General features: G+C 33.3%; 1 protein-coding gene across 6 annotated transcripts in view; it reads right to left on the bottom strand.

Annotated features, from left to right (window-relative positions):
- Positions 1-22,828, bottom strand: part of LOC149774268 (uncharacterized) — a 60,139-nt gene that overhangs the window by 23,862 nt on the left and 13,449 nt on the right. For 3 of the 6 annotated variants that reach the window (XM_089945531.1, XM_089945533.1, XM_089945532.1), the window contains exons 2-8: positions 21,414-21,448; positions 18,213-18,260; positions 15,777-15,847; positions 12,100-12,420; positions 9,452-9,585; positions 4,066-4,198; positions 1,087-1,218 (exon numbers count right to left, since the gene is read on the bottom strand). In XM_089945531.1, coding sequence (XP_089801657.1) covers positions 1,087-1,218; positions 4,066-4,198; positions 9,452-9,585; positions 12,100-12,420; positions 15,777-15,840 — 784 coding nt within the window. In that variant the 5' untranslated portion in view covers positions 15,841-15,847; positions 18,213-18,260; positions 21,414-21,448. The remainder of the gene's footprint in view (positions 1-1,086; positions 1,219-4,065; positions 4,199-9,451; positions 9,586-12,099; positions 12,421-15,776; positions 15,848-18,212; positions 18,261-21,413; positions 21,449-22,828) is intronic. The other 3 variants (XM_089945536.1, XM_089945534.1, XM_089945535.1) reach the window with 3 other exon arrangements.

Here is a 22,828-nt window from a genome sequence, read left to right as displayed (position 1 = left end):
TTTCGCAATCCCAAGGATTATAAATCATGTAATACAATTATTTAGAAGATATTAAGTTATTGTCTTTAATAAATTACAACTGTGGAAACGATTTCAAGGTGTATCACAAGAAGCATTTATGCTCTTTAAAACAGAAACATGAAAAGGAACCATTCAAGCCTTTATAACAGTCTAGACAATTAAGTAGCACCACATATACTCGCTTATAGGGCGAGTCATACTGCAAACTCCAAAATCGCAGACGGCAGCACTGGGTCTACGCAGTGTCTTATCAGCACTCCGTAGAACAACCCAGATCCTCTTTTAGCGGAGCATTATTCGACGGCAGAACTTGGTCTATGTTGTGTTTAGATAGACTCAATTTATAGGACAGTATATATTGTGTATTGTATATATTACTATGTCACAATATTACAAAATTAATATCCTTTCGAGTTCATTAAATATGTTGATAATACCAAATTCAAATGTTTCATTCATTCATTTCTTCATATTGATTTTAAAAATCAACTTCTTGATACGTGTTCCTATTTTGCAAGCGGACGTTTGTTCAATCATAATAGAAGAGAATTTTTTAAAGTACAAAACGTAATTGCACAATAAGATTTTAATGAGGCCTGGAGAACTTAATTATTGAATACTCTATTAAGTCCTCTGAATGTATATGGCATGTTGTGTCCAACAGTGAAATTTTGTTTAAACTTTACGTTATCAATAAAACTTGATCTCGTCCAAAAATGTCCCCGGACTTATAGCATTTACTTTGTCGTATGTGCTTCTCGGGACGTGTAAAAAATGGATTCGCAAGGACTATACATGTGTGAGGATCCAAATAAAAGTTAGTATATATGTGTTAGGTAAAGCGAATTCTAAAAGGCACCCATTTATGACAATAATTGGTGTTGAACGCCTGCATGACCTGTATGACTTTATGTTATATAGACCGTTTAGTACAACCTTTTCCTTGTAATTTTTTCCATGTTTTCTTTTAAATTCTCAAATAGTGCCGGTATGTGAAAACCATATGATACAATTTATAGAACATATATAAGATGCTTTACGTACCAGGAATAAATTATAACTTACTTATTCTGCGAATTTTTCGGATGAGTATCAAAATCACAGCTATCGCCACAATGAATAGGATTGCCAAGACAATGCTAACCACGGTAAAGGCAGCCGTGTTACATGTCTCCGATGCTATTTTCGGACTTTTACCTGTAAAATGTCACAGCATATATATATACATACATATCTACTATTATAATTTACTAACGAAATATAAAGGTTTCATAACTAAAAGTCATCAGCTATTTTATTTTGTACAGAATCTTTAAGCAAAGTTCTGATGAATTTATATAATTGAGAAAAAAAATGAATGCATATGTATTTGTACTCCATTTATACCTGCTACATGTGATGATGAATAGGTGATATACCCATTTATTTCATTCAACCGGCTCATACAATACCTGTCAGTGGATTCTGAATCTGAAACGTATAAAGCAGGTTACAAACAAACCGATATTTATTTGCAATGCATTAAAATATCCTTATTGTGGAAACTATCACAGCCAAGTTCCAGAGATGTTCCTAATCTATTTTAGGTGGACACTGCATGAGTTTTTTTCGCCAGGTAAGACCCAATCCTCCTTGAGGTCCACCCAGGCTTAAATCTCGCTCGATTTGGCATGTGAATGAGGTTGTACTATGAATACTAATTAGGGCTGTACATTTGTTAGCATTACTTTTACCATTCACTACCATTAGAAAATATTATCTGAATGAAACAACTCTCACACCATTTTACCGGCAAATAACATTTGCGTCGCATCATATCGCATGTCAAGTTTATGTCTAATTGCTGCTTAACAAATTATTAGGCAATCTCATAAGAATCAACTGTAATATATCTCATCTGAATGAACAGATGTGAGTAATATCCAGTTGCATTACTGTAAACAGATACATTACGACACGATATTTATATTGCTCTAAATGTAATACTCTACACGCTCTCACTATGCCTGTTTTTGGTGGGAGTGGTAGTAGCGGTTGGGAAGAAGGGAACATTGTGTCACCTCTAAGCAATATATTTATGTTATTTTTAAAAAATACAGCATACGATAATAAGAATAACTTGGATAGTACTTTTGTTGTCAGGCTCACCACATCGTCAATCCTAATATGAACTATCACTGTCTGCATACGCAAAATAAGTTGCATATATATATATATATATATATATATATATATATAATTGGCCTCCAATTCAAACAAAAATTATGTATTGCATAATATAGGCTGCCGTGGCCGTACCCTACATTTGTTTTCAACAACCCTAATGTATACTACACATCTATGTACCAAAGCACACACACACAGTCGTAGTTCGTCATCGTGAATGAACTTATGTCAGTATGCATACAAGTTATTATTTTATTAGAGAAGCATAATTGCGAAAACATAACTACTGATTCGATCCAAAATTTGTTTTGAACAATCCTAATCAAGATGCCACATCCGTGTATACGAGTACTTTTGTATTGAGCTCATATTAGTCATAATATAAGTTAGTTTGCAAGTGTAGGATATTTATGTACGAAACTAAATAACAATTGTACAAACATTAACTAATGAAATTTTTAAAATGTAAATAAATATGTTTTGCTCTAACGGTTGTCTGAGCGCAAAAGAGCAGCGAATACACGCTACTCACTTATAATTTTATATTTTTGTAATTTTATATAGCAAACAGATATTTGATACAATAAATAATATTAAGGATTATGAATGAGTGTGCATAACACTGTAACAGAAAATAACGTTGAATTAAAAATAACACTGAACTGTAAAAATAAAAGTAAAATAATTTATGGTAGATTTCTGTTTTTGAATAATGTAAGTGTATAGCTAATAGTTTAACAGTATAAGCAAAGTCTGAGGAAATGTTAACTAAAGAAAAAAAATCGACAATAGACAACTTGTCGTTGAGGGACTTTATTACTTGTTAAAGGCAAAAAGGTTGAGATGCATGATACCACAATTAGAGCGCTACAGTATTCGCGGATGTGGCCAGTTATCTATGTCATTGCATGGTGATCGTGTTTCATAAGGTACTATATATTAGTGCATCATTATTCGCTTTTGGCCTTACACGTAGGACATACGTTTCACTACGATAAACAAAGATCATATTAACATTACAATGGAAGGTGGTAAATAGGTTTAAAATAATAATAATAATAATAATAATAATAATAATAATAATAATAATAATAAGAAGAAGAAGAAGAAGAAGAAGAAGAAGAAGAAGAAGAAGCAGAAGAACTTGATGAAGAAGACGAAGACGAGAAGGAAGAAGTAATTGGTGTAAATAGTGGAGAGTGAGGGTGAGTGAACAAAGAGGGAGCAATCTAATGTACGTTAGGTTAAACATATCACCTTTCGGCTAAAGCTTACATGAAAGGAAAATCATGTTTTCGGATCCACTGTATTCAATATTTCATTTGCTAGTTATTTATTAGTCCGCTTATTAAAAATTTAACAAAAAATATGCGGTACTCTTTCGAGATAATTTGCTGCAATTTGGCTCATATGGCTTGCTCTTTCCGACGTTTCAGGTGAGTTTAATACTTGTATCATCGCTAATATATCGCTGATAAAAGTACTCGGTTCCGATATATTTCATAAAGGAGCAGCTTATAATACTTGCCCGTGTTTCTTTCAATGTGTTTCCAAATAATAATTCAGTCATCATATTATGACGTTTCGGAGATATGCGATTGTTTTATATTGCTTTCAATGTGCTTGTTCTTTTACAATGGAAGTTCAACTACACTCATCATACACGAACGTTTATTAGTCAGTACCTTTAATTGTATATTTTGATTGTTTACACTCTGGCATTTTACAATCCATCATACCCTCAACAAAATTATCGAATGGACCAACAATTCAGTGGTGTCAAGATGCTTATAACTTCATGAAGAGTGGTGTTTCTCACCTCCATGTATGCATATTGTTACATACCTATATGATATAACAAAATTAAGTATGCCTTACTTCCTTCTATGGCGAATGGGGAACAATATTCTTGTGGCGTTGTTGTGTTTGCACATCTTATGGCTGGACCTTCAATGCAGGCATAATATATTCCAGATTCCTCTCCTGTGGTTAGCTTTAACATTGGTTCGTTCTGTAGTTGAACATTGTTATAAAGTATTATTTTCGTAATTGTACATGTTAAAGTAAAATTGCAATGCAGTATAATTTGATTGCCGCTTACCATAAAATAAGCATAGCATAAACTATCAGTATTGATGTTGAAAATTTACAAAATGGGCTTCTTGCTAAATATCCATATTTGATCCAATGCCTGTACTTATTGTTCATGTTCATTGTGCTTATGTTTCTCGTTAGAATTTTGTTTATTTTCAATCGGAAGCACTTTATGTACTGATAAAATTCATAAACTAAAATTCAGCTAGCATTTGTTACAAAATATTGTAAAATAAGTACATCCTAATTAATTTTGTTACTTATGGTTTCCGCTGGGAAATTCCTGAACTGACTGATATTTGTCATGTTATGTTTAAAATCTGACTTAAAGACGTGATCTTGTTTACAAGTTTGAATGTTCTAGAAATGAACATTTTACCGTCATCATGGTCCTCTTATTGTCTCTTTGGTTCTTATATTAAGGATGTTTTCATTATAAGTATTTCCTAATATCTTAACATGTATTGGAATCATTATTTTAGATGTGTTATGTTAAAATTCGAGAGGATTATTATATTTAAATTATTTATTTTGTATAACGAGGCGCTCAATAATACTTTGGGGACAGAATCACTCTTTTGGGATTATTGTGATTTTATTTGGGTACATTTTTGATTATATCATTTTGGCACAACATGACTTTTCGTACATGAACACTATTCTAGACCTTTGGTACAGCAACCCATTCAATGTTGTCATTCATTCGGAATACACTGAATTTCATTCGGAATAATCTTTACTTTTGAACTTTTAATGAAACTTTAAGAAGTATTAGGGTTTTAATTCACAATAATGAAAGTACTTTTTTAAATATTCACTTTTTATTCTAGGGATATCAATTATATGTTGTACTCTAATAAACATGTTGGTTTTCTCTCTTTTTTTACTTAATTTGCGACCATAGAGTTGCAACACTGGTAAAGCTAAATATCATTCCAAAACAATGCAACATAGATTCCTTTCGAAATCTGACTAAATAAATGATTTAATATTCCATTTTGTGTTATCCTTTCTCAATTCCATGCAATAGTATGCCAATGTGTAATTCAGTATTTGAAACGAAATTTGAACCCTTTTCGGACTCGATCTAATCAACGCATTATTTTGGCATGTAAATATAGGTGGAACAATGTGATTGGACCAGTTCCCCATTTCCACATTGCTCCACTAAAAAAGCAGATTGACATGTAGATATATATATAAATGATTAACGGATAGCAAGGTATAACCAAGCAAAGGATACTAAATCGCAACCGTTTCTTTACGACTAACTCTAGATTTAATTTAAACCATTTGATCTTCAAATGTAAGAGTACATTTTAAAGAAAATGGAATGCAAATGTATCCTTTGATTATCTGGGATCTGTAGCTATTACTTTCTTCGTGATGAGATTTACAGATCGCGTTGTCAGTCAGATAAAGTTCTTCAACTGAGTAAATGTCAGATAAAGCTAGAATGTATCATTTGCTATTAAAAGTACATTGAATCAAGTTAAAGTTCAATATTAAGACAGTGTCTCGAGTCCTTTAATTACCGTGCATTCCACGAATCTGTCAAACAGAGATGTCAAAGGTTTATCCACACTAGACAATGACAATTTTATTAACGCTATTTATTAATTCGTCCTTTTCATATACGGCGATTTAACCATATATGTTCATCGGTGCAGAAATAGATAGTAGAAAACCGAGCTTTCACAAAGCCCTATGTTAATGTTCACAGTTCCAAGAGTCCCAGTTAACTGCATTAATATATTTATTTATAGTTTAGCAATATATATGTAGTCATTGATATGCCAATCACATCGCCTTTTATTTAAAAGCAAAAATGTTAAAACAAATATTCCATCAATATAATACAACAAAAGACTAGATTCTACAACATGGCAGAAGTGCAAAAGTGATAATGAACACAGACATATGAATTATCGTTTCCTTTATTTTCAAAGAGAATCAGGCAAAAAAGGAATTTGCGAGAAGAAGTCGAATCTGATCCTGTTTTCAAAATATTTCAGCGGGCAGTGACTTGTGCCATGAATCCACTTGCAATAAAGTGCCGACAATTTTATTCACGTACAGCATTATGAGCAATCATATAAAACGTGAGCATGAACATACACATAACATAGCAATCAAAGTATTGAAAATTGATAGGAAAAGGAAAAACAAATACTGACATTAAACGATCACATAGGTGAATCAAGCAAAACACAAAATCAAAATGGACTAAGGCAGAATTATATCACTGAAACAATGGGAAGGATAATTCAGTAAACATATAATGAATGACTTATCTAAATATGTGATGATACCTGACTTGTTCTTTCGCTGCTCGTTCGTATTGTGTCATGTGCCATGACCCCAACCACCGTATTTAAATGTGATTGGATAGTCACAAGTAATGTCACTGGGTTGAGATATACACATGGATGCGATTTCCGCATAAATATTTTGAACATTATCGTCCGTTAATTACTTTTAGACTTGAATATCGTAATTTTCTTCAATCCAGTTTGTCTCAATATCAGAAATTTCAAGACAATTGAAAACGTAGCTGTTCGGGTCGTCCTTAGAGTACCTAAGACCGAGCACCTATCCCCTAATATGTATTCTCCAATGGCTGCCCGTTCGCACCAGCACCAAACTCAACATAAATTTTCTCTGTTATATTTTGTTAACTACCTCCAGTCTAAAATACTTCTAAAACTTCTCCCAATTGCACGGTCCTTCTAGAAAATTCCCCTACTCTTCTGAAACGCTTTATCGTATTATCCTTTCTACAAAATATAAGTACGTCGGGCCCATGTGCATTACTACACTGTATAACAATTTATGATTCAGAGGATGAGTCAGGTGGATCACTCAGAATCTCCATATCTTGTATAACATCAATTTTAGAATTGCGCGGTACCATATAATTATCACAGTTCTCTTGCTCAGCTATCTATTTTGAGAAAGATATATTTTAAGAGAAATCCCTGACTTTCAAATCACCGTGTGACAATGAGCGAGCACACCGTAAATAACTAGACCATTAATGAACAATCTGGCTGACTGAGCGATTGTACAGTTGGCATCCTTTTTTGACATTGTCCGAAATCATCCTTTTTCAAAGTGTACTTCGAGCATCCAAAGTGATATTATGGCAAAGTGTAGGTCACCATCTGGTTAATATCTGAATGAAGTATAATCGTGCAGGGAGATATTTGTGGATTTCTCGTCTTACTGATGTTTACAACTCAAAAAATAAATAAATATATTAACAAACTTAACATACGAATTATCTTTACAACAGTGTGATCGGAGTAGTTTTTTTAAATATTGTTTGAAATTTATGCATTAATATGTCAACTTATATTCTCTTCATTCAATACTTTCAAAATAGGTTTATTCTTTAGTCACTCTTTGTATTCCCTTCTTATGGGTTAAATTATATCCTTTGTACCATATGCACTTTTCAATTTGAATTGCAGTTTTACTTAGTAGAGAGTGATGTCACTATTTTTATACAATTACATAAAATCAGCACCAACAGCCCAATGGATAGAATAGTGCCTTCTTTTCGCGACAGGTCTTCGTGTAAATTATCAACTGATAGGGATACAATGGAAAAGTGACTTTTAGTACTTCAAAGCCCAAAAAGCAAGCAAATACCGTCTCTTTAAATAGAAAGACACATTATAACTTGAAAAGAATTGCAAGAACAAAATATTTATTGAATGCATGCTCATGAACATATTTTTCTCGTTTTTCTTTATAACGTACTGACTTTGATAGGCAAATATTTACCTTTCGGTTATCTTCGATCCCAACGTTGTATGGACTAATGACCACATATCACGAAAATCAAGTTTCATACTTGTAGGCTTTTCTTGTTTCATATTTGTAAGACTCATCACTAAAGTGTCTAAGATAAAGAACATGCCCTGAATAACGAGACACATCTCAAACATCAAACACAAAGATAGATTAATTCATCAGATTGCTTTGAACATAGGGAGGATCCATTTGACGAAACCAATCTATGCTATCACAATTATCGTGAATGCTGCACTTTATGACGTCTGCTGATACAAATTAAGTACGCGCTTCAGAAATATCTTCCTAACGCCGATTTCCCATAATGAAACAAATAATTGCTAAAGTCTAACAGAAACATACACAGATGTTAATCCAACCAAACAGACACACTCTAGTTCTATTACACTATGTTCTGTCATCTCAACACTAGCATATTGGACTGGACTCCTTCAAACAAAAATGATGAAGTAAAGATTAAATGGCTTGAATAAAATGAAAATCGCAAACTTCGGTTTCAATGTATTTTATATCGAATTTGCTAATTATTTCCGCAACCACGCGATATCATTGAAAATATGACCAGTATAAAAAAGACAGATTTGATAATATTATTTTTAAAAATTCTCTTTTGTATCATGTTTGACTTATTGGTGATTACACATCTTGTACCATGCTAGAAGCGTATATTAACGATTACACGACGAAGTTTGTAACACAATTTTGCTTATGTGTAAGAAGTCATTATTCGCAATAATGATTTTAGTTTACGCCGTCCAAACGAATTTTGAAAATTGCATGTATTCTTGTACAAAATGTAAACCCTCAGATGACTTGTCAAAATTTTTACTATTGACATTTAAATTCTACCAAATCTATAATATCAACGCACTCATTCGGCCGAAATTTATATTCAGGATATCTCTCTCTCTCTCTCTTGTTTCCCCGTTCTCTCTAAACGTTTTTTCAGGGTGTTATCAAGCGAGAGATAAGATGCATAACGGAATCAATCGTCGCTCAAAGTCATAAGGTATTGGTGTGGTTTGACCTGGGAATCAGAATATAACTTTTACATGAAACTCAAAACACTAAGTTTGCAACAGTTTGGGTGATCAAATGCTGCAAATCAAACTAGCTTCCATTCGTTAGGCCACCAGATACGTGTAATGATCTTTAAGCTCTTACTAATATAGTATTCCACCAGAAAGTGCTGGTCAATCGGCGATGTTTCGTTGCACATTATTCATGAATACAATAAATAGGCAAATATATTTAATCATTATAAGAAGGAAACTGCATATCCACCGATCTAACGATGGTGGTTTTGCAGAATAAACATAAACATAGGTATGGAATGAGTCGGTTTACTTACTGAGTCTAAACCACCACCATAGCCCTTCCAGTACGGAGTCGCTACAGGTTTGCCACAATCTTCAGATTTCAGACTTGCAAGGAGCTTGTTTCCCAATCGTACTATCGTCGGCTTGCAATCCTTACTTGGTGCGACTGTCGACGTTAGACATACAATATTCTAGTTATTCCATTAATATTTACGTGTGTAAAGTTCCATACCAATAGAAACGTTCTGTATTTCAAAGTATCATATTTAGTGTATTAATATGAGATGCTCATTTCAGTCTCATGTCTTAAAACAGCTACACGAAAGAATCAATCTATTTGATATAGTTATAAATTTACAATGCAATGCTAACAAGAATATCTTGAACATATTCACATAATTCCATAGGGATTCATATATTTAAGCTCCCTGGCATATCACAACATCGGTTTCTGCGGTGTTAGGTTATTCGTTATTCATTAACCATATAATACAATTAAAAGACATGATCGCACACATAGCGAAATCACAATTATTAGGATATGTATTGCTTGGCAAATTCAAACCCAATCACTCTCAATTTGTAATGCACTCTATCCCAGGAAAGCACACTTTTTAAATGCAATGCATAACCCTCTCTCATGCATACTAATTATTAGCACATAACCATATATAATAGAAGACACGACTAATATATATATATATATATATATATATATATATATATATATATATATATATATATATATATATATATATATATTGGTCATGTCGCCATTTTAAATCTGGTTATCACTGAGTAATGCGTTCTTGTTTTAAAAGACATATGCACAATGCTCAGTTTAGGACTTTATTCAAGCAAATGTCATTACACACTCTTTTTGAAGCAAATTCTGCCATAGTTAACAAAAGTTTGGAAATTGTTTAACATTTTACTTGCTATCCAAATCTCGTACATGCATACAAACAGACATACATATACACACACATACAAACACACATTAACATAGCACAAGTACAATAAGTACATATTATTTCCAGCTTGGTACACTAAATAAATAATAACGCAACAAAAATGCTTTTAAGAGTTTCGCCTTAAAAGCAGCAATTTCTGTTCAAAGCGATAGTATGTAAGTGTTTACAATTTTCTGTGTGATAGAGAAAAATTTAAATATGTGTATTTGTCAATTTAAAACAGCAAACTAGATACCGATAAATGGTGAGGAAATATGTCGATGTGCAGATGATATTGAAAGATGATCACACCGAAATAAGCAGTAACAACTTAGATATTTTGCTGTTTTAAAATAATACAGATCTGATAAATTGTCACAAGTTTATTTGGATAAATCTACGGAACTGTTTGAACATATGATAAATTTTCAAGGTCAATATGAAATGACTGAATAAAAGCAAACCAAATAAACAATGAAAATCAACCAAAAAGCAAATCAAGACATATGGAACTAAATGTTTAATATAAAACAGTATATCATCCATATCAACGGAACATATTTTCACAAGTTTCAAGGAACTCAGTAAATGCTACATGCTCATGGTGCATGCAAATTTGAATATATTCTACCTATGTTATAAATATAAAAATTGAAGTTAACTATTTTAAAATGTTTGCTTAGTAAAATACTGTACTTGGTGTTCATTCAACGACATTAACGTTGTGATATAGTATTTGCGTAAGATACGGGCAGAATGTAGGATTCAGTGTGTGATTATTTGGGTTTTCGTTTATAGTGCGCCTGCGAAAACGTGTTCGACAATACTTCTGTTCTGATCACAGTGTTGCCGGGCCAGCAAATCACTTTTATTATTATTTTGTGAAAATGTATGTGCTGTAACTCACCACTGTACACCGTCGTAAAGACACGCATGCAATCTAAATATCAAAATTATGGCTGAATGACTCAAATGCATACAATGGCTTAGCAAATGGCAATCCTAATGCAGTATATGTGTTTTCAATCCAGTGACGCGAGTGTATTCAAAAGTAACAGGAAACTTGATAATGGACGAATTGGTCAGGTTAAAAAGTATTTGGATTAAATATTTGGAAATTCTCAACGTATATAAATATTGGTTTGAAAACACTTTTAGGATAGATGCGGTTCTCAAATACCTGGTGAATGTAAACCGTTGTTTTACTCAAGCTGCAATGCACGAAACTTTTAAAATCTTTAATATCTAGCGGCAACAAAACTAAAAAAGTTTATAAACCTTTTGTTTGCCAGCTAAACTTTGCAAATCTATTAAGTGCACGTGTAGGATATATGTTGCTTTTGTAGCCCAATATGCCTTATTTCCTGTGCAATATCGCATAATTATTTTAAATTTTATAAGAATTTTGCGGCTTGTTTTCTATCATTTTTCTTTTCGGGAAAGGGTGTGTCCTGGCATGCATTACACTTCGGATTTTGTCTGGAGCACTGCAGTTTATAGGATATTCCTATCGGGAAGCTCCTCACATACACATACGTATGGAATATTAATAGGTTCATGTGTCATGTAGCCATGAGCAAAACGTCATTAATCACAGTACATGAACACACTCGTAAAGGAAAGACATGACAACGATTTATTCTTGGAATGAACAACGTGTACTGAATGGATTTACTTCACAAGGTGTGACATATGATGGGGTGACGCCAATATGATTGAATACTCACCCATTACATATATGTGTACTTCTTTTATTGATGGTAATGTATCCTTCTTAGAGATAACGACATATTTTCCCTGGTCAAAATGATGAAGGTTGTGTATCGTTATAGTTCCATTTTGGTCAAGAAACACCCGACCTTTATACTCCTTTAGAAGAGTTGCATTTAGTGTGCAGTTCTGCAATGACCAGGTGGCAATCGGTGTATTTCTCTCCCCATTTATATTAAGGGAAACAAGTGCATTGCAACGATCGAATTCAATGTTTTGAAACGCCTCCACAGAATCCCCTGGGCAAACATATTTCGAAGTAATTCCTGTTCCTGAAACTTAAAAGTACACAATATATAATTGGTATAGTTATTCAGATGTTTTTCCTCTCTCTCTCTCCTATAGCCCGACAGGTTGGGTATAGTACAGGAGTGTCCACTTATCTCCATTTCACTTAAGATACAAAGCAAAACAAGACATGGGCTATAGAAAAGAATATGTAGTGGATATTAAAGAATATGCTGAAAAGGCATAAAAAGTACCTGTATAGTTTTTTTTTGTGTGTGTGTGTGTGTGTGTGTGTGTGTGTGTGTGTGTGATCTGGAGTTTTAACGTAGCATTAACAATTGTTTAGTCATATCAGTACGATGTCTGCATTTTGGCAGTTTATAGCGATGTCTAGCACGGGTGCTTCATGTGGCAGGCATGTAGCCATGATGACCCACCCAGTCACATTATCCTGACACCAGGCCGACCAGACCTAACACTAACCTCGTAATGCTGAGCACCAAACGAGGGAACTGTTAGTACAATTTTTATGTCTTTGGTATGACGCGGCAGGGGATAGAACCCACGACCGCCGGTATCCAAGGCGGACGCTCTAACCACTAGGCCACTGGATCTGTACACATGCACAGTACCAGACATGCTGTCCACGAAATGCATATGGCAAAAAACGAGTAACACACTTTTAATCAATATCAGCGTAACCATTCATTAAGAAAAATGTTAATAATACTTGGTTGGCGTGTACTGACAATAAAAGGACGAAGGAGCATAGCAAACATGGTGAATATTTTAAAGTTTCATTTTAGTATGAACAAAACTAAACATACAGAGATTCATCACGCATTGTATTTTACGTATATTACTACCCCAGGTAGTATACTAGACGTTTTCAGGACCATAGTAAGAGGTATATTACAAGAAGATTTACTGTCACCAGACATTTTTTAATTGTGTGGATACCCTACTGACATTTGTATGACAGCACAAGTTCGGATACCGTCCAAGAAAGGACTCGGGAGAAATAAAATGTATTTACTGATGAATGATGACTCAAAACTATTGGCATAATTAATATGGGATAGACCCTTTAGTCCAGGCAGTAAATATTGCAATCTATGACATCCAGATGGAATATGCATCGATAAATACGCTATTCTAAGTATTCATCGCGATAAGATAAGACCATAACGAATATATACCAGGAGGAATTAGAGTCCTAATTGCAAACTAAACACAGCTAACAAATCATTGGCAGTCTTACAAAGCCGGAATCGTAGACTTGAATAAATTAAAACTTCAAAAGTAATGGATACCAATTTGTACTGTACCAATCGGCAATGCAAACAGATTGTACATGCCGAGGAAGAGATGGGAAGATAACCTTGATGAAGAAAGAATACCACCTCCAAGACAATGAAGACAGAATGAGTACCAACAAAATATCAGCACAAAATGGAAGAACATGAGAAGGAGAAAGGCAAAGCATGGACAGTTTATAAGATAACCAAAAGAAAAAGGACTATTTTAGATGGTAAAATTTAATATGCAAATAGACCGACTGTTGATGGCAGACGAATAACAAAAGCTCATGGTCACGAATGTAGTGGCGAGATACAGCTCGATATATCTAAATGTTATCCAGAATGGGGAAGAGGAAAGATATGAAAGAGAATCAGTTAATCAGTGTGTGCTGCAAACAAACATAGTACGGGCACAAAAAGCGTCATAGGAAATTTGTACTACTTTGCACTGGCAACATTCTCATATTTATAGAACAAAATGCTTATAAAAGTGCTACGAAACTGCAATAGATATCCTGTGAAATGTTCACATTCAGATGGTTGTTGTTGTTCTAAGGTTTAACGCCATTTTTCAGCACAAGATAGGCTATACACGGCGGCCAGTATAACTGGTGGAGGAAGAACCCTGGAAAACCCAGGGAAGGACCACCGACCCACGATAAGCTACTGGCAGGCTTTCCCACGTACCCACGCTAGCCGAGCCTTGGACTCACCCACGCAGACAGAGGTGAGATGGCAGTGATCCGCATCGTCACATTCAGATGGATAAGAGGATATACCATTGGAGGAAAGACAGTACGAATCTAGAAATATTGGAATCTAGCATGCCTTATACTCATTCCAGAGCCATTGGGAAGATCAGGTCGAACGGAGGGAATATAATAAATTAACTAAGCACTGTAAAATACAATATGTCTGGTTAATAAGCAAACTCTTAGCATGCCAGACATGATGATACCCTTGAAATAATAATCTACAAACACAGAGGCCTAATCAAATCCAGATCTACTGTAGAAAGAGAACCACATCGAGAAACGCAAGTAATACTACACATTATTAGCGAGTTCTAGGGTTGCAGGTAGTGTAAGTCCTCAAACTAAGAGGACCTCAGCGTTAAATACATCCTTTAAGAATCTATAATAGTAATAGTAATCATACGAATAATAAAATTAATCATAGTTAGTATTATAAATGCTAATATAAAGAATGATCGTACAAAAATATCCGATTGGCTAAAATGCATACTTCTCTCTCTCTCTCTCTCTCTCTCTCTCTCTCTCTCTCTCTCTCTCATTGACCATATTCAATAATATATTGAATTGTGATGCATACTTTTCTCTCTCTCTCTCTCTCTCTCTCTATCTCTCTCTCTTTCTCTCTCTCTCTCTGTCTCATTGACCATATTCAATAATATATTGAATTGTAATATAGACAATATTGGTTCCCATCCTCAACTAATCTGGAATACATATCAAATGTATAACATATATAAATGATTCGTAACATAAATTATAAAGCACGCTTTGCAATATACTTGTGAAATAAAAAAAACATAATTATAGTTGTACTAATAATCATGACATACGTCGCCACTTGCGTTCTTTCTTTTACTTTAATGCTATGCAAATATTTATCGCACCGCGATTTAATTTTATCCATATGGTGTTAAATTTAATTATGTATGTTCTTGTGTGTTTTGATAAATCGACAGAAAGTTCCAAGAAGTTGATTGTGCCATAAACAGTATTAATGGTCGGTATTACACATGTGCCTTCGTCCAAGAAATAAAATACTTTAAGCAATGGTTCCGATGGATATGTACTTTCAATAGCAATTACCTCAGTAATACAATATGCTTTCCCTTGACAATTTGTTTTCCATGGATGTAATTTAAGAAGAGAAAGTGAAGAGGAATGGGCGTGTCGTCCGGAATTAACGTAAAAGATGATCAATTTCCATGAGCACACACGCACACACACAGATATATATATATATATATATATATATATATATATATATATATATATATATATATATATATATATATATATAATAAAATATGTAGTTTGCAAATTAGCACAATGTACATATATAATATTGCATACCTGGTAACAATCCTGCAAATGCATTTACTAGTAGAAACATAAAACATTGGACTTCCGACATCATGCTCTATCTGAAAAGAAAAACATTGTGTTTAACAAACCCAAAATCCTAACGAGAGTAATAACAGAGAGTAAATTGTCAAACCTAAAAACACAATCAATGCGTTTTTCTATTTCTTGAGTCATGTGATAAATTAACTCCTTTCACATAATGAAGAGTCGTCTAACCAAAAACATAAACATATCTTGGTAAAGCGTTTGTAATGGTATAATAAGTTATAATTGCCTGTTATAAGCAAGTGCATATATGCATGTTTGACAGAGAAATCAATTGATTTATGTTTTATGTTGATACCTATTTTTTTCAAAAGCATCGTAGAATCACTTGGTAAATAATAACAGCAATTTAACTATATAAAATAAGATCTTTCTCATTTTTTAAAATTATATATCCAAAATTAGGAATGTTCGGCATTATACTAATGTAATTAACATGTAATAGATAATAAATAACATTCTCCTTCCTGCTATGCCAATCTTTATTTAATGATCAGATGATTCAGATTCTGCCTCGGATCATTTTTGTTTCAGCAATATTCGCAGATTTATATTTTAATTAAAATCCGTTACTGTTCTTTAATCCAGATAAATGCAAACCGTATATATGTCTGTAATCGTTTGTCAACATGACGCAGGGTATTTGCCCGACTTTGCAGTTAGATACACACACGTTTCTTAGTTTGTTTTTTTTTTTTACAAGAAATTATTGTATAAATTTCCAATCAAAAATGATAATTATAGCGACATAGAGTTGCCAAAATATTCAATTGTGAAAATTGTGAAACTTTCCAGCTTTAGAAACAGCAATAGTGGGAACGTGTTTGTTCACCAGGGCAATTGATTTTCTTGTGTTGACCTGTCCCCAATAAATTGCAGGTGCATCTAATAATTCAAAACAAGTCATCAGCGTGATACCAAACCACTAAAGATCGCCTTATATGGTTAGTTTAGCTACGTAACTTACAAATAACGAAGAAGAAAATCAGTTGCTTACTAACTGAAATTTACCTTCAGTCTAGACGCTCATACGACGCCTTAGCAGATAATGTGATTTAATCAGATATAAATTATTTGGATAGTTTAGTCGTTATCAGCGGTCATTTAGTTGACTTTCTCATGACAACTTTCATTACCATTTTGATTCATTCCGAGACTCAGCATATTTTATTTTTGCGCGAATGCAGCCACCAGACAAATCGTAGAATACAGATGCCGCTAAGGCATCCTCTTGCAACTGGTAGAATGAGCTCTGCACAAACTACATTATATTATGGATTAGATATGGTATTGGAGCCCCAGCAGGAGTCAGTTATTCTTTTTTGTATGCAGTGTGATGTAGACTACAAGACGTACAGCGGTTAAGATATCCTAATACTCGCTTTACTGCTTGTATGTTTAACGCAGGCATATATAATTCACTAAATGCTCGAGTAATACGTTTTAGCATATGTTAGTCAAAATCAGCAAATACAAATAAATTGTCTCTTAGATTTCTGAACTGCATTTGTATATGTGTGGTGCTGTTTGTCACTGTTATAAAGATTCAAAATCTATATAAGATTATGCCTTTCAAGTATCATGACAATTGAAAATTAAATATATATTATTCAACAAAGAACAGATTTTAATACCTTGTTGAGTTTAGCAGCAGTATTGATAGTAGTAGTAATGTTGGTAATGCTGGCAGTAGTAGTAGTAACTAATGTAGTGTTGAATCAAAAACAGAATAGTTGTTATTTAGGTTGCTTTGACTATTGCATTTGAAATAGCAATAGTTCTTGTTGCAGCTTGCCTTGTTTATGATTTTGCTGCTACTATACGGTAGTGGTTGCTGTTGTCTAGGAGCATGGGAATTTGATATATATATATATATCAATGGTTCTGAATAAATCTTTCCATTTGAGGAGTTTGCACGGAAAGGAAGTTCTAATCTAAAAGTTGGTATATATATCTATATCTATATCTATCTATCTATCTAAATATATATATATATATATATATATATATATATATATATATATATATATATATATATATATATATATATATATATATATATATATATATATATATATATATATATATTTCAAATACCGGGCTTGTTCTTATGGAAAGTCACACGAATTATTCGTAACCATTATATTGAAAAGGATTCGATTGTAGAAGTCAGCCCGTATCCTAACCAACTACAGTATTTCCTTGTTATCTGAGAAATGGCGGTTATCTTGAATAAAAACATCAATACTGCCCTCAGGAAAACTGTTGAACTCGATGTTGAGTTTGTGAGTATGAGTGCGAGATATCTTCTCAGTAATCTGGTGTAATAAACATAATGATCTGGTAAAATATGTAAAATTGTCATGTGACATATATTACGCATTATATCTCTTCTTTACAGCAGCCCAAGTGGATCACAACCGTCACCTATGTAAATAAAACAATGAATAACCATATCAAATTTCAAGTGACTGTTAACTACATTTGCCATACTTTGCTGATACGGACCAATTAATCTTTCTCGATAGGGAAACTTTCGTTATATTGATTGGTAACCATAATAAGAATAAAAGTATCGTTCTTCACACGATTTTTGCTTTAAGTTGGCTATAAACTAGTGTTATTTTCAGCCTACTGACAAACCCTTAAACATTAATCTTGAGTACACTTTCACAGACAGGCAATATATAGATAAGTAGACAGATTGATCTATGGATGGATGGATGGATGGATGGATGGATGCATGCATGCATACGTACATACATACATGCATGCATGCATACATACATACATACATATATACATAGATACGTACGTACGTACGTACATGCATGCATGCATGCATGCATACATACATACATACATACATACATACATACATACATACATACATACATACATAGAAAGCTGGATGGATGGATGGATGATGGGTGGATAGGTTGATGGACTTCAGCTACTTATCAACGAGGTGATATATTTCAACACCAACTTCAACCTTAATCTGGCCAGGGTCTCAATCGTATAACCGGTCATGATTACTTGTACAGCACTGTATTTTTCTTAAGGACGACCACATACAAAACTGGTCGATATCATTTTGATTTTGCATGTGACAATTTAAAAGGCCAATATTACAAAGGTGGTGTAGTAATAAACACAATCAGATGTCCTTACAGAAAGACAGGAAATAAGAAAGGACTAGAAGCTCGTTGCAAGTTCTTTTCTTATTCGTGTTGATATTTATACAGGACTTAATGATCGAATCGGTAATAAGGTTTATTTTTCTCTACGAATACATTCAGCATGACCTTTGTTTGAATCAGATATTGATCACTTTTCGATTGGTTTATAACATTTCTAGAACACTTTGTACATTCAGACTTGAAGTTGTCCTATCAAACGTTTATTAAAGCTACAACATCCTTTACGCATTTTTATTTCACTTTGTAATGTCCTCAAATTGTAAACAACTAACACCGTGTGCAACATGCGTATTTCAAGCTCCGTAGATGGATCTAACCCCCGATATTTCGAACATACTTTCGCCAATAACATGAGATATAATGTGCCTTTGGATCTTGTAGGTTAACGGCGGCATTCGATAACACTCCTAATTATTGTTAAACATCCTTAAACATATATGACCAAGGATATCAATCACTGAGACATCAGTAAGCGCGTTATATGTACACGATTAGATGGATCAATACAATTCTGTACCAGACTAAGAACTCAGTTGTGAGACCTATACTTTATTTTTGATTTGTATACCTGTCTGCTAAGACATTAAAATGACTAGTTTTGCCACATATGCTACGTTTGTATTAGAGTGTAAGAAGTGAACCCCAAGCAAGGATACTTTAAATTGTTCAATCCATACCGTAAAGTTGCATATGTAAAACGTTCATACAATGAAGGGCGTCAGTGTTAGATATGTTAGATTATACATTTCCTAATTCATTCAGCATGTTCCCTTCATCTCATTATCTAGCTATCGCGTTCTACTGGCACATCATATACATATATAAACAGTATTGCATTTATCCCCATTATGCCTAAGATTTGTATCATGTATGATTTACGCACACTTAACACTTGGGCAATGTATATTCTTTCCAATCCCGCAATTTTCTTCTTTATAATGAAAGCGTTTTCATGTCTCTTCTACAGTTTACCTTCAATTTCTGCTCGCTTTTAATTTGTTTAATACGGGCATGAAGCCACATGAAATTACTTGTTTTGTTTGTATCTTTTATTATTATTAGAAGTTGTAGTTTTATTACAAGGAAAACAAATGTTAATTGTTTAGTAAGGTGGGAATTAAACCTGTCGCTGCGTGACCAAATTGTAATCTTCATAGAGATTGGGCATATTTCACACCATTGACCATATCCTTGCTTTTAGCAAACCTTTATAACAGAACAATTATATCACTTTTATTTGCTTCACACTAAAGTATATATTGCAGTTAGAACGAATAATTATTTGCGAAACTAGGAGAACAAGATTACATAATGTCAGATGAGAATGTGATATGAAATGCAATAGTAACAATTCAGTTTTAACGAAAACGCATGTTCTATATCTCACAAAGTTTTTAAATACGGAATAAGTTGATAGATTATGGATGAATCTGGGTAACACCTGCAGTAATCAGATCAATAAATTCCATCACTATGTGCGTTTATCTTAGCCCCATGAGAGTATACTATCACAAGATATTACCTCAAATAATTATAAAATTGTAGCAACATACAATTTCACGTCGTGAGTAAGCAACGGTTGAAATTGACAGCATATGAAAATATACAGTGACCAATCTTATCGTATTTTTCCCCCATGAGACAGGTTAAGATGATCATATAATGACACATACACTTTCCATCAGACTTATAAATTAAATGAGGATGATGATATAAGCAGATAAGATATGAGTCTTATAAAATTGTGCAGCCAGGTGTTTAGTTCTCTTTCATACACTGTATGCCAACACTTGGATTCCCTTATTATGAAAGCAATAAAAGGAAACTAAAACCACTGTATAGGCTGTTCACTACCATACCTTTCTAAAATAATGCACACGATATATATACTAGAATATTTGTTAAATGTACCTTAATTGAGTTGGTGATAATGTATTAGGTCTTGACAAACTGCAAACTATGCCACATTTATATTATGACACAATTAGATTCCGTGCAGACAGAGCGAATACAAAATATGATAAATTGACATACGTATTTGTATCAATTGGTCCATAAGTATTAAAAGCTCTTTGTATGTCAAGGCTTGCAAGATCAAAGAGTAACATATATAGCATGATACCATATGTTCTGATGATGATAAGTTATGTTCTGCGCATGAAAAATGTGAACCATTAATGCACACAGAAATACATCTGGACTTATAATATATGTCAAGAAGACAGATGGAAAATTAAATTGAAACCAGGTAGCTTCTTAGTTTACGTCCAGTTGTATTAAGCGAACATTTGCTGAATAACTAGTTACTGTTGACATATTGCTTGTAAAGTTTATATCTGTTTACCTAGTTGTATGTACATACAATTGAATCACTTACCATAAAAGGTCACAAACAAGTTCTTCTGAAAATCCCTGCAAAAGTAAATGACTCATAGTACTTGCAAATGTCAAACTATGGCCTACATTATCATTCTATTATCATTATTGTAAGGAGAGATATAGAGATAGTTCATGTAGGTTGCCTTCTTTCTATACTGATTATACTGATTACGAGTATTCGATGGAACAAACCAACACTTGAAAAGCCCGCACATGCCAAAACTATTGTCATAAAAATCAATATTTTTAGTCTTAGCAAGTGTATCTATCCGCATGGAATGTTTTGTACTTCTTTGTCTCACGACTATTCTCATACAGTGCAGCAAAGTTTAATGAACATAAATTCATCAATAAAAAATATAAATAACACTTTGGATGAATACTTTATAAATTACGAAGCTGACAACAGGGTAAATAGTACATGCATGTTGTTTCAAAACATAACAACAGATAAGTCAGTTATAAACTGCTGGTATATGTTGGAGTAGACTAAATAAATAAAGTTAGCCATTCAAAATCTGTCATATATGACGCATTGATGGGTATATATATATATATATATATATATATATATATATATATATATATATATATATAGTTGTGTGTGTGTGTATGTGTCTGTGTGTGTTTGTGTGTGTCTATGTCAGAATGTCTGTGCGATTTAGCTATTTTTGCTTTACTCGACAGCTACTCGTTGAGAAATTTTTTCCTGTTTTCTCCCACCTTTACAAAATATAAGAGCTCTACATTCGAATTTTGTTTCCTTTTGCATTCATCTGAGTATGAGGCTAATGTTTTTCACCTAGATAAATTGGATTATGAAACGACTGCTGTAGATTAAGTTTCTATAGTAAACTTCACACTGGTCATGAGTTAAGAACCGATTATTTCAGTAATGGGCATTTTTTTTGCATTCGATTTTACATTCTTTTAAAGAGTAGTTATTCCCTTTATTTTGGATCCTCATATGTACATATTATTCTTCCAGGTAAATATTTACTTGCCCCGAGAAAGATATATTGCAAAAATCAATGTGAAATACGATTTAAATTGAATGTCGCATTTTACGTTGTCACACTATTGATTAATATATTCGCACTACCCTACACTGTGACGATTAGACTCAACATGCTCTTCTCTGGACAGTTTAGTAACTAGCAGCCATAGTAAATTGTCATAGCGATCGATAATGTTCGTCTGAAAGTTTCTTGATCACCATTAAGGTGCAGATCATTCAATAATTAGGATTGAATAGTCTTTGGTATATCAAAATTATTATTAAATTTTAAGCAACAGTTTAGATTTAATCTGAGATGATTAAATGCGCATACATGATATGTATGACCGTTACTATATATGAAATTTAATTGCAGATGTATTAGATGAAAATAATTGAATCTCAATGTCCATTAG

The sequence above is a fragment of the Sinohyriopsis cumingii genome, unplaced genomic scaffold (assembly GCF_028554795.1).
Source record: "Sinohyriopsis cumingii isolate HCF-2022 unplaced genomic scaffold, ASM2855479v2 utg000360l, whole genome shotgun sequence".
Classification (NCBI taxonomy): domain Eukaryota; kingdom Metazoa; phylum Mollusca; class Bivalvia; order Unionida; family Unionidae; genus Sinohyriopsis; species Sinohyriopsis cumingii.
The sequence above is the reverse complement of the archived record's forward strand: the minus strand, read 5'-3'. Positions and strand labels throughout refer to the sequence as shown.